General features: G+C 35.1%; 1 protein-coding gene across 2 annotated transcripts in view; it reads right to left on the bottom strand.

Annotated features, from left to right (window-relative positions):
- Nucleotides 1-17,773, bottom strand: part of LOC115213303 (BAI1-associated protein 3-like) — a 1,469,361-nt gene that overhangs the window by 298,408 nt on the left and 1,153,180 nt on the right. For both annotated transcript variants that reach the window (XM_036504187.1, XM_036504188.1), the window contains one exon: nt 8,202-8,305. In XM_036504187.1, the coding sequence (XP_036360080.1) occupies nt 8,202-8,305 (104 nt within the window). The remainder of the gene's footprint in view (nt 1-8,201; nt 8,306-17,773) is intronic.

The raw sequence follows: 17,773 nt of genomic DNA, 5'->3' as shown, positions 1-17,773 counted from the left end.
TGACGGTGTGAGTTCGAATCCGGGACCGGGCTGCGTGTTGCGTTCTTGAGCAAGGCACTTTATTTCCCGTTGCTCCAATTCACTCAGCTGAGGTGCCAAGCTGTATCGGCCTTTGCCTTTGATAATGCTGGTGGCATGCAGTGGGGAGGGCGGTATGCATGGCCAACTCTAGGTCTTCCATAAAACAACCTTGCCCGGACTTATGCCTGGGAAGGTAACTATCTAGATGCAATCCCATGGTCAGTCATGACCGAAGAGGGTCTCAGCATATCTATCTATCTATCTATCTATCTACTATCTATCTATCTATCTATCTATCTATCTATATATATATATATATAGAATATATATATATATATATACATACATACTTATCAGTTTATTCATATGTATGTAAGTATGTATGTATGTATGCATGTATGTATGTATGTATGTATGTATGTTTGTATGTATGAATATATGTATGTATGTATGCATATGTATATATATATATATATATAGAGAGAGAGAGAGAGAGAGAATCAGATAGATAGTGAAAGAGAGAGGGAGAGTGAGGGAGAGAAAGAGGCATACACCCATATACATATATCACTCTAAAAGCCGAAGCTATCAACTTCAGCAAAGATGTTTTTATCGCTTTCTAAAATGGACATTAATCTTCCTTAAACTCCAGCAAATTGCTGTCACTAATTGATAACCTCTATAGGATTTAGAAATCGATTTTAAAAAAAAATACACAACAAAAATTGTCATCATTCAGACACTAGCAGAATATATTCACACAAAGCACATTGTTTCTACAGATAATTTAGGAAAAAAAAAATTTAGATTAATTGGACAAAGGAAACCAGTCGAATAAAATATATAATAAAATATAAAATGTAGAAGTCTTCTTTACTTGTTACTGTGTTTTAGTGTCATAAGTTTTTTTTTAATGTTAGCTCTTTATAGAGAAAATGTAAGTTTTAGACTTGCAGCAAAATATGATAAAGGCAGATGAAATGATTTTTCTATTTACTTTGGCTGGAAGTGTGTGGCTAGACAAAATGCAGTTAACATAATGGGAATGATGAGCTGTAATACATACGCGTTACAATATATATATATATATATATATATATATATATTTAAAAAAAGGAGATGTCGAACACGAGTGGTGATATATAAAAAAGGAAATGAAGAAAATGCTGACAATAATTGAAGTAATTTAAGTAATTTAATTAGGTGAAAGTTCTTTTTACCGGTTGCGCATTTGTTATGCTTATCAAAATATTTTGATAAGCATAACAAATGCGCAACCGGTAAAAAGAACTTTCACCTAATTAAATTACTTAAATTACTTCAATTATTTGTCAGCATTTTCTTCATTTCCTTTATATAATATATATATATATATATATATATATATAATATATATATATAATATATGCACATATATGTATATATATTTATATCACGTTTAGAGATTTCAGAATTAGCTACTTTTGCCCTTTACGAGATCCGTATTGCCTGCCGCTTCTCTGTTTATATCTTGTGAGTAGGGATGGTTGACTGCCATATCTAGCAGACAGATATCCAGTACCGATGACTCAGAAACCGTGGTCTATCTGTCTTGCCAAGAAGGTGGGTAGGAGTGAAGAGACGACGTAGGTGCCAGGGCAAGAGAGGAGAGGAGGGAGGGAGATGAAGAGGGGAGGGGAGGGGAGTTGAGCCCATGTGGCGCGAAGGAGTGAAGAGAGAAGCGTTTTCCTGGGGTCAAAATGTAATAACACAGTTCTGCATAGAACAGCTATGTTATAGTGGCAACAATTGTTACGATATAAATAATTTCCCTGTTAATATGTCTATGCTATTATGTGATCGCTCTGCTTAAAATATTCCCGGAGAAAAACTGTGTATCAGTAGATTTCAAATTGAATCCATTGTGCTAACCTAAAACATGATAACCAGAAAATTATATCACACAATGTATTTTTATTAATTTTAAATACTATTCACATGCATAATATCAAGAACTCGTGAATCGGAACTATTGTGGTATATATACTTTTATAATTGTTTCATTTTGTTTATTTTGTTCACAATTATTTAGCTAACATTAATTGCAGAATCTAATTTCAGTTATAGACTTTAATAGGTGAGGGAACTGAGGTTGCTAAGCGAAAAAACAGCGGTTTGTGTGTTTGTGTATATGTATATATATATATATATATATATATAATATATATATATATATGTGTGTGTGTGTGTGTGTGTGTGTAAAGAAATTGAATATGTATTTGTAGTATTTATATAGATCTATTTACATTTACATAACTCTTTTCCCTAATTTTATTGATTTTCAAAAGTATTGTGATATGAAAGGGCCTGAGGTAATGCTGTTTTTATGTCAAATCTGGGGTTTAAACATTACAGTATGTTTAGATTAGTTGTAGCAAAGTTTACACAAGCAACTTTATCCTCAGAAACAAACTCAATATTCAAGGGTAACATATACGCTATCCATTTATCAAATAGATTCTACAGCAAAACAAAAAGAAAAATATCACCCAAATTCCACGTCTTCCCACTTAATCTAAATTCCAACAAAACCACCGATCAATTACATGTAAATGAAGAAAGTATGTTTATTAAAAGTTATTAATCACAACAAGATAAGCTGTAATAACATATATTACTCTATTCCCACACAGAACACGTTCTATCATGTACACAAGAGTAAGCTGTTTGAATTTAGCTCATCTTCCATATTTTAGTTCATACCAACACATAACGTATTCACCGTAATTTCAAGGCCTGTAATTTTAGTGAAAATGTCGTCCAAATATCAAGTGGACTTATTCGTGGACATACTGTCTAGTAAAACGTTTACTGGCCTAAGATAGCCTCAGGCTTTGGCGAAAGTTTTCATATCATCACAAGATCCCCTGACTTTATAATCAGATTCATCCAACCGAACACTTTCTTAACTGAAGGAGATTTCAATCATAATCTTACTATAATAAGAGCAAATTTTCAAACGCCAGAGACGAGACACATACAAAATAATCACAGGTTGGTCTATCGTACATTTCTTTTGAAAAACATAAGTTTGAAGATATAAAACTGACATACGTTTAAGAGATTCACTTCACAGATATAATCTTCGCATTTCAATTTTACTGCGTAGAAGCTAGTAAAATTGCCATTTGCTACAATCTCTAGTCAACCTATGCATTTTCAGTAAACTTAGGCAAATGTAAATTGTGTAGACGCACATCGGATAGATCATACCTGTGATCCAAGTGCCGAAATCGTGACACTTTCGATGATTCTGTTTGAAAACTGCATTAAGGATATAGTTTGTCTGTGGAATACTCGGCAACGTATACACTAAGTGAAGGGGTCGTAGACGAGTTAATTGAGCATCTGTATATTACGGGTCGAGAATTCTGATCGGGATGCTTCCATATATATATATATATATATATATAATATACAACAACCCACACACATATTCACAGACAAGCATACACATACACACACATATATATATATGTATATATATATATACATACATACACACATATATGTATATACATATATATATATATAATAAATATATACATGCATACATACACACATATATGTATATATATATATATATATATATATATATATATATATATATATATACATGCATGCATACACACATATATGTATGTATATATATATATATATATATATATAATATATATATATATCTTATTCAAAATCCAAACGTAACACCGCTGTGTTTGTCACACAATGATAAGGCAGTATATCTCTGAGAGCTGAATACAAACGTGATTATCAATAACACTCATGTGATATGAAGAATAATGCTATATTTAGTTTGTCCTTTAATGTACCCATATAAGCTAGTCTGACCTATAGATTCCTTTTGATATTTTTGGTATAATCGGTTGTGTAGATCAGTTACTGTTAGAAACATCACTAGGCCGTACTTGTAAATAAATTTAAGTATATATATATATATATATATATATATTATATATTATGTGAAATAGAAAGATGATAATCTTGTAGTAGATTAATCAAAAGTTTAACCGATACCTTAGTAGCAAAAATCACAGCAGTAAACAGCACGGTTGGAGGTACAACCATATGGTGTTGCAACCGTGCGTTGGTGCGGATAATTGAAATTAAAACATTATTGGTGAATTGAAGAAATGGAGCTGACGCAGATTGATCAGAAATCGTTTTATTTCATTCTACACGTGTTTCGAAAGGCACAAATTACCAAAATCCGATTGAATAATGGGACCATATTGTGTCTTTCTCTTCAGGAAGAAAATAGGAAATCCGTTGGAAAAACAAAAACAGAACAGAGGCGGAGCAAAAACAAATCGAACTATGCTCCTAAAGCCCATGGCGAAACTGTTTATCAGTGTATGTTGAGAACCGGTGGCTGAAGAATTTAACGGGTCAGGTATCGTCAATCATGTGGGTGAGGGTGTGTGGGTGTTCTTTGTGACCGAGAATAAAGTTCTGACTATTTAAGGAATATTGGATGTTTTATAAGGGGCGAGAAAAAATCTACTTAGAGACGTGTGTGTGTGTATACTGTTCTATATATGTGTGTGTTGGCGTAGGGGTAGAAAACATTTTTTTGTGTACGTGTGTGCGTTTGATCGTTCGGCTGTCAGTGGCTACTGCCGCCGAGAACCGTTGGGTGGCAGAAAAAAAAATATATATTATGTTTTATGTGTGTGTGTGTTCATCTAAGCCTGCCTTGTCAAGGAAACCCCCCGCTGTGAAAAAACCAAGCCCCGTTTGTCTAATAGGAGTAATTCCCCTTGCAGTGGTTAATCGTAGATATCTTAAAGGCTATTTCAGAATTTTTTACCAAGGGCTATGGGTGCCGGTATTATTTATAAACGCTATTTAAAAGCCAGATAAGTGTAACGCCGCCAATGGGGGCATCGAAAAGCCGACTGTGAAAGCCCGTTTACCATCCGGCCTCTGGCTAACAAAATATGGAAGAGTTCGGAGACACAAAGGTTGCACTGCCTTCTGCCCCTATCAAATGGGAGGGCCACCGACAAAATTGACCATTCCAGCCTGTAGCTTAAGTTCGTATCCTTCAGTCGCCATAATAGCTTACTGAGTCCCGTGGTCTGGCGCTTGTTCATGTCCCGAAAAGTTGCGTAATGGTTGGAGACACGCAAAGACAATCTTGAGGATGAGGCCCCTACATAAGTGAAGACATCTGAGTCCGTGTAAACCTTGCATTGGTATTCTGAAATAGCCTTTAAGATATCTACGATTAACCACTGCAAGGGGAATTACTCCTGTTAGACAAACGGGGCTTGGTTTTTTCACAGCTGGGGGTTTCCTTGACAAGGCAGGCTTAGATGAACACACACACACATAAAACATAATATATATATTTTTTTTCTGCCACCCAACGGTTCTCGCGGCAGTAGCCACTGACAGCCGAACGATCAAACGCACACACGTACACAAAAAATGTTTTCTACCCCTACGCCAACACACACATATATTGAACAGTATACACACACACACGTCTCTAAGTAGATTTTTTCTCGCCCCTTATAAAACATCCAATATTCCTTAAATAGTCAGAACTTTATTCTCGGTCACAAAGAACACCCACACACCCTCACCCACATCATTGACCGATGCCTGACCCGTTAATTCTTCAGCCACCGGTTCTCAACATACACTGATAAACAGTTTCGCCATGGGCTCTTAGGAGCATAGTTCGATTTGTTTTTGCTCCGCCTCTGTTCTGTTTTTTTTTTCCAACGGATTTCCTATTTTCTTCCTGAAGAGAAAGACACAATATGGTCCCATTATTCAATCGGATTTTGGTAATTTGTGCCTTTCGAAACACGTGTAGAATGAAATAAAACGATTTCTGTTCAATCTGCGTTCAGCTCCATTTCTTCAATTCACCAATAATGTTTTATCTATATATATATATATATATATATATATATATATATATATATATGTATGTATCTATGTATGTATATATGTATATGTATATATATATATATATATATATATATATATATGTGTGTGTGTGTGTATATATATATATGTATATATATATATATATATATATATGTGTGTATATATGTGTATATATATGTATGTGTGTGTGTGTATGTATGTATGTATGTATGTATGTATGTATGTATGTGTGCATGTGTGCGTGCGATTTCAACGTATTCATTTTTACTAATAGTTTCAGTCATTTCAGTGCGGCCATGTGGAGGCACCGCCTACAAGAGTTTTCAGAGGGATAAATCCATCCCAGTACTTATGTTTTGAAAGCCTGGTACTTATTGTTTAGCTCTTGTTTGCCGAACCACTCGGCTACGGGAAGGTAAACACACACACAAACACACACACACGCACACATACAGTATATGTATACAACGTGTTCTTTTAGTCTCCGTATACCAAGTTCACTCACAAAGCTTTGGTTGGCCCAGGGCTATCGTAGAAGCTCCTTAGCACACAGGCACGCCTGCACCTATTGACTTTTAAAGCTTTATGCTCTTTAATTGTAGATAAAATGTAAAGCTGTTGGATAAATGACAAATCGAAAGATTGTGCTGTAGACCCCTTAAAATCATTCAATGAATTCATGTTATTGACTTAGAATAGTAGCGACAAATGGATACTTGAAGAAACTTCCTATCCCTACTTTAAGATATTATACCTTGTCGGCAGATTAGTAAAACGACACGAGGAAACACTTGTATCATTAGTGATGATATTTTCAAGAAGATAAAAATATTCTGAATGCATTCTTGCATGAGAGGATTAAAATAATGTCGTATCGTTCTTCGAGCCTATTCAAATGTATGATGATATTTATGTTTCTCATGTGCATACTAAACATCCCTAAGTTTTTGCTTAGAATGTACTAGCTGAATTACCCGACGTTGCCCGGGTTACTGCTGTTCTTATTCAGATTAATAAACAAGAAATATGAATATATATTTTTTCTCATAATTATTTCAAAATATCAGTATTTTATTTTAGAATATACAAATTGTAATGATAATAGAATTTAGAGTTGAAAATCCGTAAACCTTGAAGCACCTCAAGGTAAACAATATCCATTGTGTAATAAATTGCTGCTGCTTCCAACTCGTGAGCAACCGACACAGAGTTGGCCGTAGGAGAAGCATGTAATAGAAAGATGAAGTCCAACTACGTCGAGGGATTGTCCCTGAGATCTGTTAGTTGAAATACTAAAGCTTAGTTTCACTGGAAAGTGAAGCCGCTCCAATTCAAATGGAACATATGTAGGTATGAGAGGAAATTATGATTGCTGCCTGTAGCGGGTTCTATCACACAAGCGAAGTGGGTCGAGATTTCTAAGCTACATAATGGGAGCATCCAGCTATAGTGTCATGTTATGCGGTGGCATCCTCGTGGGTTAAAGTGTTTTCAGAAATTCAACAGAGTATTGAACAACCTGATCTTGATCGACTGTTGTGTGAATTGATGGAAAAGTAATTCCTCATGTATCTGTTAACTTTTGAAGAAGTTCATGATTGAATTCATCGACCATTTCATTAGCTGGAGCCAGTATAGCTTTTTCACATAGCCTGTTTACATCAGTGTAACTGCCAATCACACATACACTGACACACACATACACTCTCACATACACTCACATACATATACTAAAACAGACACACAGAGACAAATTTGCGTAACGAAAGCGCAGACACACACACACACTCACAGACACTCATATACAAAGTGTGTTGTCGTCATCGTGGTATTAAATGTAACGAACGCGCAAACACACAGACACATACGCGCTCATATACGAAGTGTGTCGTCGTGGTATAAACTGTCCTTTACTATAGTTGACTATAGAAGAATTATTTTAGATAAAATGTTATATTGTTTTAATCCAAATGAAAATAAAGATTACATGTTAACACACGTGGGGTCTAATATCATTACCTTGTAAAATTTGATTTGATTTGGTGGAGCTGTTTGAGAATGCATAGGGAACAGACAGACAGATAGACATACAGACAGACAAAGAAATAATTTTCTATGGAGAGAGATTAGGTAAATTATATGACGGTGTAATAAAATATACAAATATGAAAGATATATTATGTTTAGGTACACACATTGGAAAATTGATATTAACTTACCAGATTGCTTGCTGTATATCAGTGACATCACCTTGTATAGCATGCTGGTGGAGAATTGTTAAAGCTGCCTGAGGTAATTTCCCGGCCCATTTATTTGGTGCATCCTTAGAAGAAAAGAAAAGGGATTAGACTCACATACACTGTTTTCCTGTCTGTCTTTCCAGAAATTCTAAATAATTCTTTCTAATTATGTAAAGTGGAATATCTTTTACTATGGCAATACTTTTTTTCAGTAGTATAAAAATGGACATCGTTATTTGGTTAAATGTTTGTAGAAAATTTTGAAATACTGCAAGTTGTCATATATAAGCTGGCATATATCGAAGAAAAATATCACTACATGCTAATGTATATATTTTATTTATTAAGATTCAAGATAAAATATTATTTGTTGCATTCGTAAATATAGTTTTTGTTGAGATAAACTTATTTTGTCATTGAAAATTATTATTTTTTCGAAAAAAGTAACCCTACATTTCTTCCGAAGTATAATTTTTGTTTGAGTCGAAAAACAGAGAAGAAAGAAAAATTAAAAGATGGGTTATACACTTTTTGTCATGAAACTGAATTCTATTTCATATATCAAGTTTTACAAATAACAAACTACATTTGTAATGGTAGCACAGCACAACTTACAGTTTAAAATATATAAAGATTTGTTTGTCAAAAAGAAACGAAATGTTATGACAATTTCTAAAAGAATCTTGTCACTAAAACTAAATATCATACGAAAACACTTCCTCAATAAAATATTTCGCGCTCATAAATGTATATTTTTCGGATATTACTAATTAAACTACTCACGCGCGCACACACACAAACGCACACACACGCACATACACACACATGTATATGGAAAAAGGAACACCTAAAAATTTACAAAACGTTACTAAGTCATAGAATATTTTCGATTATTTACGTTATATTTATGTACATTTTATGGAAAACACAATCATTTTAAAGATGCTGGAGGATGTTATTGTTTTTTGAGGAAAGTAATTTAAATTGTAATATCTTGTCAGCCATCTTTATTAATTTAGTTGTTTTGAATGCTGATATCATAAATCATACATGAATATCAAAGCCTTATAAGCAATATATTGTAAATGACGAAACGAAGTCAAATAATGAATTACTTTACTTTTATGGGAATATGTTTGTATGTATGTATGTATGTATGTATGTATGTATGTATGTATGTATGTATCTATCTATCTATCTATCTGTCTGTCCATCTATCTAGCTATCTACCTTCATACATGTCTATAATACACACACACACGCACGCATACACCCCCCACACACACATATATATATGCAGCTGAAATTTACAGAACAACAAAGACGAAGACAGGTTTATAAACAACAAGGAGGTATATTAATTTGACGTTCGGGAATGAGAGAAAGTCTTTACGTCTCGAGCATACGCTCTTCAACAGAAATAAGCGCGAGAATAGAAAAAAAACTTTTGGAGTTAGCGCTCAATCATGGCGACTGGCTGAACAGAGGTAGACAGATGAGCAAGGACGAAGGAGAGATAATAAAGTATTGATGATCCCAAAACGAAGGTGCGAGTGCGAATGTATATGCGAGAGTATGTGTATGCGTGTGGATAGGAGATGGTGACTTTGATGTGTGGATGTGTGCGTGTGCAAGTGTGTGTCTTTAATGTGTGGGTGTGAGGATGATGATGTGGGTACTGGGATGTGGTCAGTGCTAGTGTGTGCGGGGTTGTGTGATGTGGTGTGGTGGTGTTGCGGTGTAGGGATGTGATGGTGTGGGGCGGGTTTGAGGATGTTGGGGTTGCGGTGGGGTATGAGGTTTTGCGATGTTTGGAGATGGGTGTGGATGGGGTCATCACTGAAGAGAGAAGGTGGGTAGGAGTGAAGAGAGGAAGTAGGTGCCAGGGCAAGAGAGGGGAAGAGGGGACTCAGATGAAGAGGGGAGGCGAGTTGGGAGAGATTAATTCTTTTTCGCGGCGAAAGTGGGAGTCCGAATGGCCCCTGCGCAAGAACAATCCGAACACAGACATGTGTTGTAATGAATGACCGGTAGAGCGGAAATAACGCGAGACCGGGGTGTCATTGCCGATTCTAATGTCTCGGAGTTGCTCCGCGAACCGGTCAGCCAAGCGGCGTCCCGTTTCACCGATGTACAGAGAAGAGCAGAAAGAGCAGAAGATGCAGCAAATGACGTTGCTAGAATTGCAGGTAAATGAGTCAGTGGTATGATAGGGACGATGATGAGCCTTGAGCTAAGACTGAGTCTCAAAGCCATTGTTGCCACTGCTGCAGAGCCTGCGCAGACAGAAGAATTAGGAGTAGGGGACGGAGAGCTTGGTTAGGGTAGGGTGGGAGGAGGAGAAACTTCTCATGAGTGTGAGTCAGTGTGTTTGTAGTGGATGGGAGTAGTGAGAGCTGAGTTGGGTATGTTGGCAGGAATGTCGAGAAAAGCGATGGAAGTGTTGAAAATGGCGCAGGAGACTCAGAGGGCAGGATGGAAAGATTGGACAAAAGTGAAGAAGGAATCTAGTTGTTCGCAGGTAAGCGTGGTCCACCGATGCAGTCATCAATATAACAACCGTATAATTCGGGAGTGGGACCAGTGAATGTTGAAAATATTAGGGCCTCAACGTAGCCAGCGAACAGGTTGGGGGTCCATTCTCGTTGCGCAAGTTCGGCCAGACGAAGAGGTGTGTACGTGTGACGTTGGGGGTTGGATTGAACGCAAAGCTGAGAATGTCAGCACGGATCTGAAATTCGTTACTGGATGGAGTGAGGGGATGAAGCGCAGACGCCTACTAAGAAGAGAGCGCTCCGCCTCAGAGAAGGGATCAGGAGGAATGATAACAACAGACTGAAGTGAGGAGGGGTGGATGGGTAAGATGTTGGAGGGGTGGTGGGGTAGTGGAAGGCTGGGGGAAAAATGAGGGGTGTGTCGGGGCTGGAGTGACGGAGGGGTTGGCTTGAGGATGAGTGGTAGAGTATCGAGGATGTAGGGCTGGAGGGAGTTGCACCAGGTGTGACGGAATGGAGGAGTGAGTGGAGTTTACGTTGTTTAGTGCGAGCGAGAAATTAATGGAAGAGATGATTTAAATGGATTATGTAGCGTAGAGTATGCATAGGAAGGTGAAAGAGAGGAGTTCAGTGTATGAGTAAGATGGCTGAAGTAGAGTGGAAAGTGGTGTAGAAATGGAAGCGTAAAACTTTGGGGATGGTAAAGAAAATATATATTCAAATATATATATATATATATATATATATATATATATATATATAAAATAGTAAAAAGTGAAAAGACTACAGAAGGCTTGTTTTAAAAGGTTAAAAAATATATATTTGAGTCAATATGTCTGAAGAATATTATAAATTATTTTCTTACAATGACATAATTTAGAAGAAATGACCGGTTTCGCGTTTAGCTTTTCAAATTTCTCACTTATATATATGGTAGTTGTCTTCTCCTTATGCAGAGTTTGACCACCTCCTGTACCTATACCTTAACAACATCATGGCATCTGATGTGGCTTATTAAACCAGACAATGTTCTGAAAGACACCCACAAAGATTGCACATCTGATTTGGACCACCAAGAGCGGGGGATAAGTTCTGATTTTTGTGGATCTTAACATGTCTTTTAAGGATAGAAAGACGTGCCACAAGTCGTAGCTATTTTGCTTCTGAATAGTGTTTGAAGCTTACCCTACTTTTATAGGGAGTTCATGGTCCAAATTAGTATATGTTTTGAATAGGGTTTGATTGGTAGAGAATAGTCACATGACTGGTCTTAGAAATATTTGTATGCTTGCCGCTACGCCCGTGTGTTAGTATCAAGTGACAATGTATCAAAATCACTTAACAAGTATCAAAGTGACGTCGTAAGTTAAGGCTGACTCGGTTGACTGAATAAGTCCAATGGTACTACTGAACAATCTGCTACGAAAAGGTGAATAATTACCAAAGATCAAAGACAATGTCTCAACTGAACACACTCATACACAGACTTCAAAAAGGTTTAACACACAAAGAATGTGACTACATAACACATTTTGATTGCAAAACTAGCTACTTCTACGGTCTCCCAAAAGTCCATAAGAATCAAACTATTATTAAGTGGGCATGTAAAGAACCGACATCAAGTTGCCTAAACATACAATATCCCACCGACATCAAATTTAGACCAATCGTAGCAGGCGTGAGCTCTGAGACACACAGACTCAATATATATTTTTAGATATATTACTGAAACCTATTTTAAAATACATACCAAGTCTTGTAAGGGACGATATTACAAGGGGGTCCAGATATATGAAAAATCAAAATCAAAACATAGCTTGAACATCCACTAATATCTACTAGAAAACTGAAAACGTTACCTAGATGACTGTGTAATCTTATGGACGCACACATTTGAACAACTTATAGATTTCAAGGTCCTAATCAACAGCATAAGCAATAATATAAACTTCACTATGGATTACAGTAAAACTCAACTACCATTCCTGGATATACTAATCATCAAAAGAGATAAAAGCATTGAAACAGTCATTCACTACAAACAAGCAGATTCTAAACAATACTTACTGTTCGTTTCATGCCATCCCAACGCACGAAGAATAATATTACCTTTAATCTAGCAAGAAGAATCTGCACAATTGTCTCAAACTCTGAAACTCGCAATAAAAGACTCCAGGAACTAAATCAAATACTACTTAAAAGACAATATGCATTAATGCTAATAGACAACGGAATAGAACGTGCCAAAGCAATAAATATATAAGAACTACGAAAAACGAAAAACGCTCCAGATACATTCAATAATTTAACGTTTATTACAATACTCTACCCAAGAAATACAGAGGTTTACAATGTTATCCATCAGAACATCCCAATACTAAGACAAGACCCAAGAATGAAACAAGCATTCGGAATACACAAAAAAAATAATAGTAAAAAAACAATCAAAATATCCTGAAAAAATTCCTAACAGGTGCTAAATTAACTTCCGCAATTCATACACCAACAATCAAAATGTGTGGCCGCCCCAGCTTTGGGACTTGCATCAATCTTATTGGAAGACACAACATACAAATTCAAATCAGGACAAATTTTTACCGTAAAAATTTACTTTACATGTTGTTTAATGAATTTAATATACACTATGAAATGTCAAGGATGTAATGAAGATCACATTGATCAAACAAAGCTTACTCAACTATTTGAAAATCAGTGTGAACTGTGAAACCGGTCAAATCCTTAAATATAATAATAATAAATATATTAACTATTCTAATTGCATTTCCAACTTCTATTTTTCCTATCTATCTATGTATGTATCTCTCTCTCCCTCTCTCTCTCTCTCTCTCTCTCTCTATATATATATATATATATATATATATATGTATATATGTATATATATATATGTATATATGTATATATGTGAAGGCGCATGGCTTAGTGGTTAGGGCTTTCGACTGACGATTGTAAGGTCGTGAGTTCGATTCCCGGCGATGCGTTGTGTCCTTGAGCAAGACACTTTATTTCACGTTGCTCCAGTCCACTCAGCTGGCAAAAATGAGTTGTACCTGTATTTCAAAGGGCCGGCCTTGTCACACTCTGTGTCACGCTGAATCTTCCTGAGAACTACGTTAAGGGTACTGGTGTCTGAGAATTGCTCAGTCACTTGCACGTTAATTCCACGAGCAAGCTGTTCCGTTGATCGTATCAGCTGGGACCCTCGTCGTTGTAACCGACGGAGTGCTCCTATATATATCCTATATGTGTATATACATAAATAAGAGAAAAAGCACTATTATGTAATTAAAACAATGATAAACGTAAATCATACCATATAGAAAACATAAAATATATGATAAAGCATTTATCTAGATCACAATAAAGTACATAATAATAAACAGTAAGTAATTATTTAAACTAATTATTTACTTATTATTTATTGTTTATTATTATGTCATTTATTGTAATCTAGATAAATGTTTTATCATATATTTTTTATTCTATATGATTTGGTTTATGTCTATCATTGTTTGAATTACATAATAGTGGTTTTTCTCTAATTTATATATATTATATATATATATATATATGTATATATGTATATATATATATGTATATATGTATATATGTGAAGGCGCATGGCTTAGTGGTTAGGGCTTTCGACTGACGATTGTAAGGTCGTGAGTTCGATTCCCGGCGATGCGTTGTGTCCTTGAGCAAGACACTTTATTTCACGTTGCTCCAGTCCACTCAGCTGGCAAAAATGAGTTGTACCTGTATTTCAAAGGGCCGGCCTTGTCACACTCTGTGTCACGCTGAATCTTCCTGAGAACTACGTTAAGGGTACTGGTGTCTGAGAATTGCTCAGTCACTTGCACGTTAATTCCACGAGCAAGCTGTTCCGTTGATCGTATCAGCTGGGACCCTCGTCGTTGTAACCGACGGAGTGCTCCTATATATATCCTATATGTGTATATACATAAATAAGAGAAAAAGCACTATTATGTAATTAAAACAATGATAAACGTAAATCATACCATATAGAAAACATAAAATATATGATAAAGCATTTATCTAGATCACAATAAAGTACATAATAATAAACAGTAAGTAATTATTTAAACTAATTATTTACTTATTATTTATTGTTTATTATTATGTCATTTATTGTAATCTAGATAAATGTTTTATCATATATTTTTTATTCTATATGATTTGGTTTATGTCTATCATTGTTTGAATTACATAATAGTGGTTTTTCTCTAATTTATATATATTATATATTTATATTGTGAAATTTGATTTAATACTAAATTGAATTCTTCCCTGTAAGCTTGGATTTATACTCCCTATTATTATTATTATTATTATTATAATTATTATCATTATTATTATCATTATTATTATCATTATTATTATCTATATATGTATACATATGACGTACACTGCTGTCATAAATCATAAGTGAAGTGCCCTCCACTCTTGCCAAACAACTGGCACAGAGGATTTATTTATGACGCTCAAATGTTTATGCTGTTTATTAGCTCAAACCCTTCTTCAAATGGACATTGTTTGTATAGTCGCTAGTTGCGCAGTTTCGCAAATGTCTGATGTCGAAATGATCGTTGAGTATTGTCAATTAAAGTGTCTTGCTCAAGAACACAACATGCCGCCCGGTCCGTTATCGAAATCACGATCTTGCGATAATGAGTGCGAGACCCTAACCATTAGGTTACAGACATTCACCATATAAACAATTGCGTAGTTAGTTACAGTATTTCAGCCAGTAACACTTATGTTTCCTGCATTTATGAAGAAGCGATTGCCGATGTAATGTTTCCACCTCGATGAAGAGTAAATATTACAAGAGATTATCCTCGTGGGGCACCATCATTTAGTCTTTTATAGCGATTTCACTCACAGTTACCATTTTCTGTACTATGTATCAGTGAAAGCCACATACGTCCACACACTTATATGAGTATGTGTGTGAGTGTGTGTGTATTCGAACTTTTGGCTATAAATTATTTGTATTGATGAAACTTACGGTATTGTAAAATATAGTCCTCGAATTGACAGTGAAGTGGTATCGAACCCGGAACATGTGCCTATGAAGGCATCTTCTAACTATACAGCCATGACTATGGCCATATCTTCTGTGCATACGCGGTTTTGGATAATATCAAAATTGTGACACTGATTTTCTAGAGTTATCAAACGTTTGTGCATCTGTTCGATATTTCTTATTAACCCCATCGTAGCTTGTTCAGTTGAGGATGGGAGAACACTAAACGTGCCGAATGAATAGGCTTTGATCATTACTGTATTAGGATCTTTCTATATTCCATAGTGTATTTCGAAGAAGAAATATCTGATAACAGATCTTTTATATAAAGACACTTAACCTTTAGATACGGCAGCTAAAATATCGGAATTTTCCATCATATTGTATGCTTCATATCTTAAGTCGAAAATCGTAATCCTTTATGCTATATATCGTAAAGCAAGTGAATCGTCATGATTAGAAGTTGAATGAAGTGATAAGGCTCAGTTAATCTAAACATATATTTAAAATGAGATATTTGTGTTAGTAAGAAGTCACTGCAATAATTTTGGTTTCTTACACTGACAGAAGGCGGCCCATCTTGGAAGAAGTCACAATCGATTAAATCGGTTTTAGATTTTGCTGAATCGACCCCAGAGCGACGGAAAGCTTAGTTAACCTTCACAGGTTTTGAACTCTTATCTTAGCTTCCGTCACTGAACACTGCAGCGCATTTTCTCGAAGCTCTTACAATTCTGTTAAACTATTACTCACCGTCACAATAGCAATGCTAATGGCGTATTTAGTAGTTCGTATGCCATACTTCAACTTAGTGACTTTTTATAAATATTACCAAGACCATTGTAATGCGCATATTTATGAAATAATAAAAAACAAAATGATTGTATTTTAGTACTTTTAAATGACATGATATCTCTGCAATTTGAATGGGTAGACATGTTCTATAACCTGTTTTTGCTCCAAATTTAGGCGCACTAGACCAGTGAATGACAAGTGACTTAATAAAGAACACAATATAATGTAGTTCAACGTGAAGGAAATATACACCTAAACTCTCATTTTTCATAATATTGGGTTCAAAATTTCGCTCGTATTTTTCCCATTAATTTTATCGTTTCCAATGTTAATAGAGTTAGCGCTAATAATATAGTCAACGTAGCGTTTCTTTTTTTGTCGTTTGCAACTCCATTCTTTCTCTATAACGTTTGTTTATTGTTTTTGAAATTTAGATAAATTTTACCTCTTTTCACACATACGACGATCGATTACGAAGTAAAAGGGAAATAAACGAATCTGACAACTCAATAATTTAAAGGAATATTTTTTTTAGGCTGTAAGATATCAAATACCATATATCGGTAAATATTGGTAAATATCCTAACAAGTACCAAACTCTGTAATTTACATTGATCACTAAACTTACCACGTAAGAACACATTGAGAATATACGCTAATAAAAATGAAACAAATGCATGTCATGAATTCCTTTAACGTACTCGTATCTAAGCAACATAAAAGATAAGCTGTCCACGACCTAAAGCTTTTCTAGCTTAACCTCACTAACAATAACATTGCAACCTCACTTATAACCAATATTATAAGCATTTATATATTTTAGAACATTAAGCTAAAATTTGTCATATATGATGAGTAGTTTCAGGGTTATATGTTCAAGAATCTAGTTTAGGTTATGACAACCCGGCTATTCCATAGATATAAATAATCTTACAAAGCACAATGAACTAGCATGTAATTCGAAGAATGTTATTAATGTTACGATAGATACAAATAATGTACAATGATATCAACATTTGTGGATAAAGGAGTGAAATACTTGAATAGCTTTTGCGCTTCCATATCACTAAATACCTTTCATGAAATAATGCGATCTATTTCGGAAATTTTTTTATCTAAATAAAAATGGTTTCATAACTTAAGAAAAGACTTGGATAATTCTTTGAAAGTTTAGCAATGCATCTGTATAACATAGA

The sequence above is a fragment of the Octopus sinensis genome, linkage group LG6 (genome assembly GCF_006345805.1).
Source record: "Octopus sinensis linkage group LG6, ASM634580v1, whole genome shotgun sequence".
NCBI classification, from domain to species: domain Eukaryota; kingdom Metazoa; phylum Mollusca; class Cephalopoda; order Octopoda; family Octopodidae; genus Octopus; species Octopus sinensis.
Note: the sequence above shows the minus strand (reverse complement) of the source record. Positions and strands in the feature narration are given on the sequence as shown.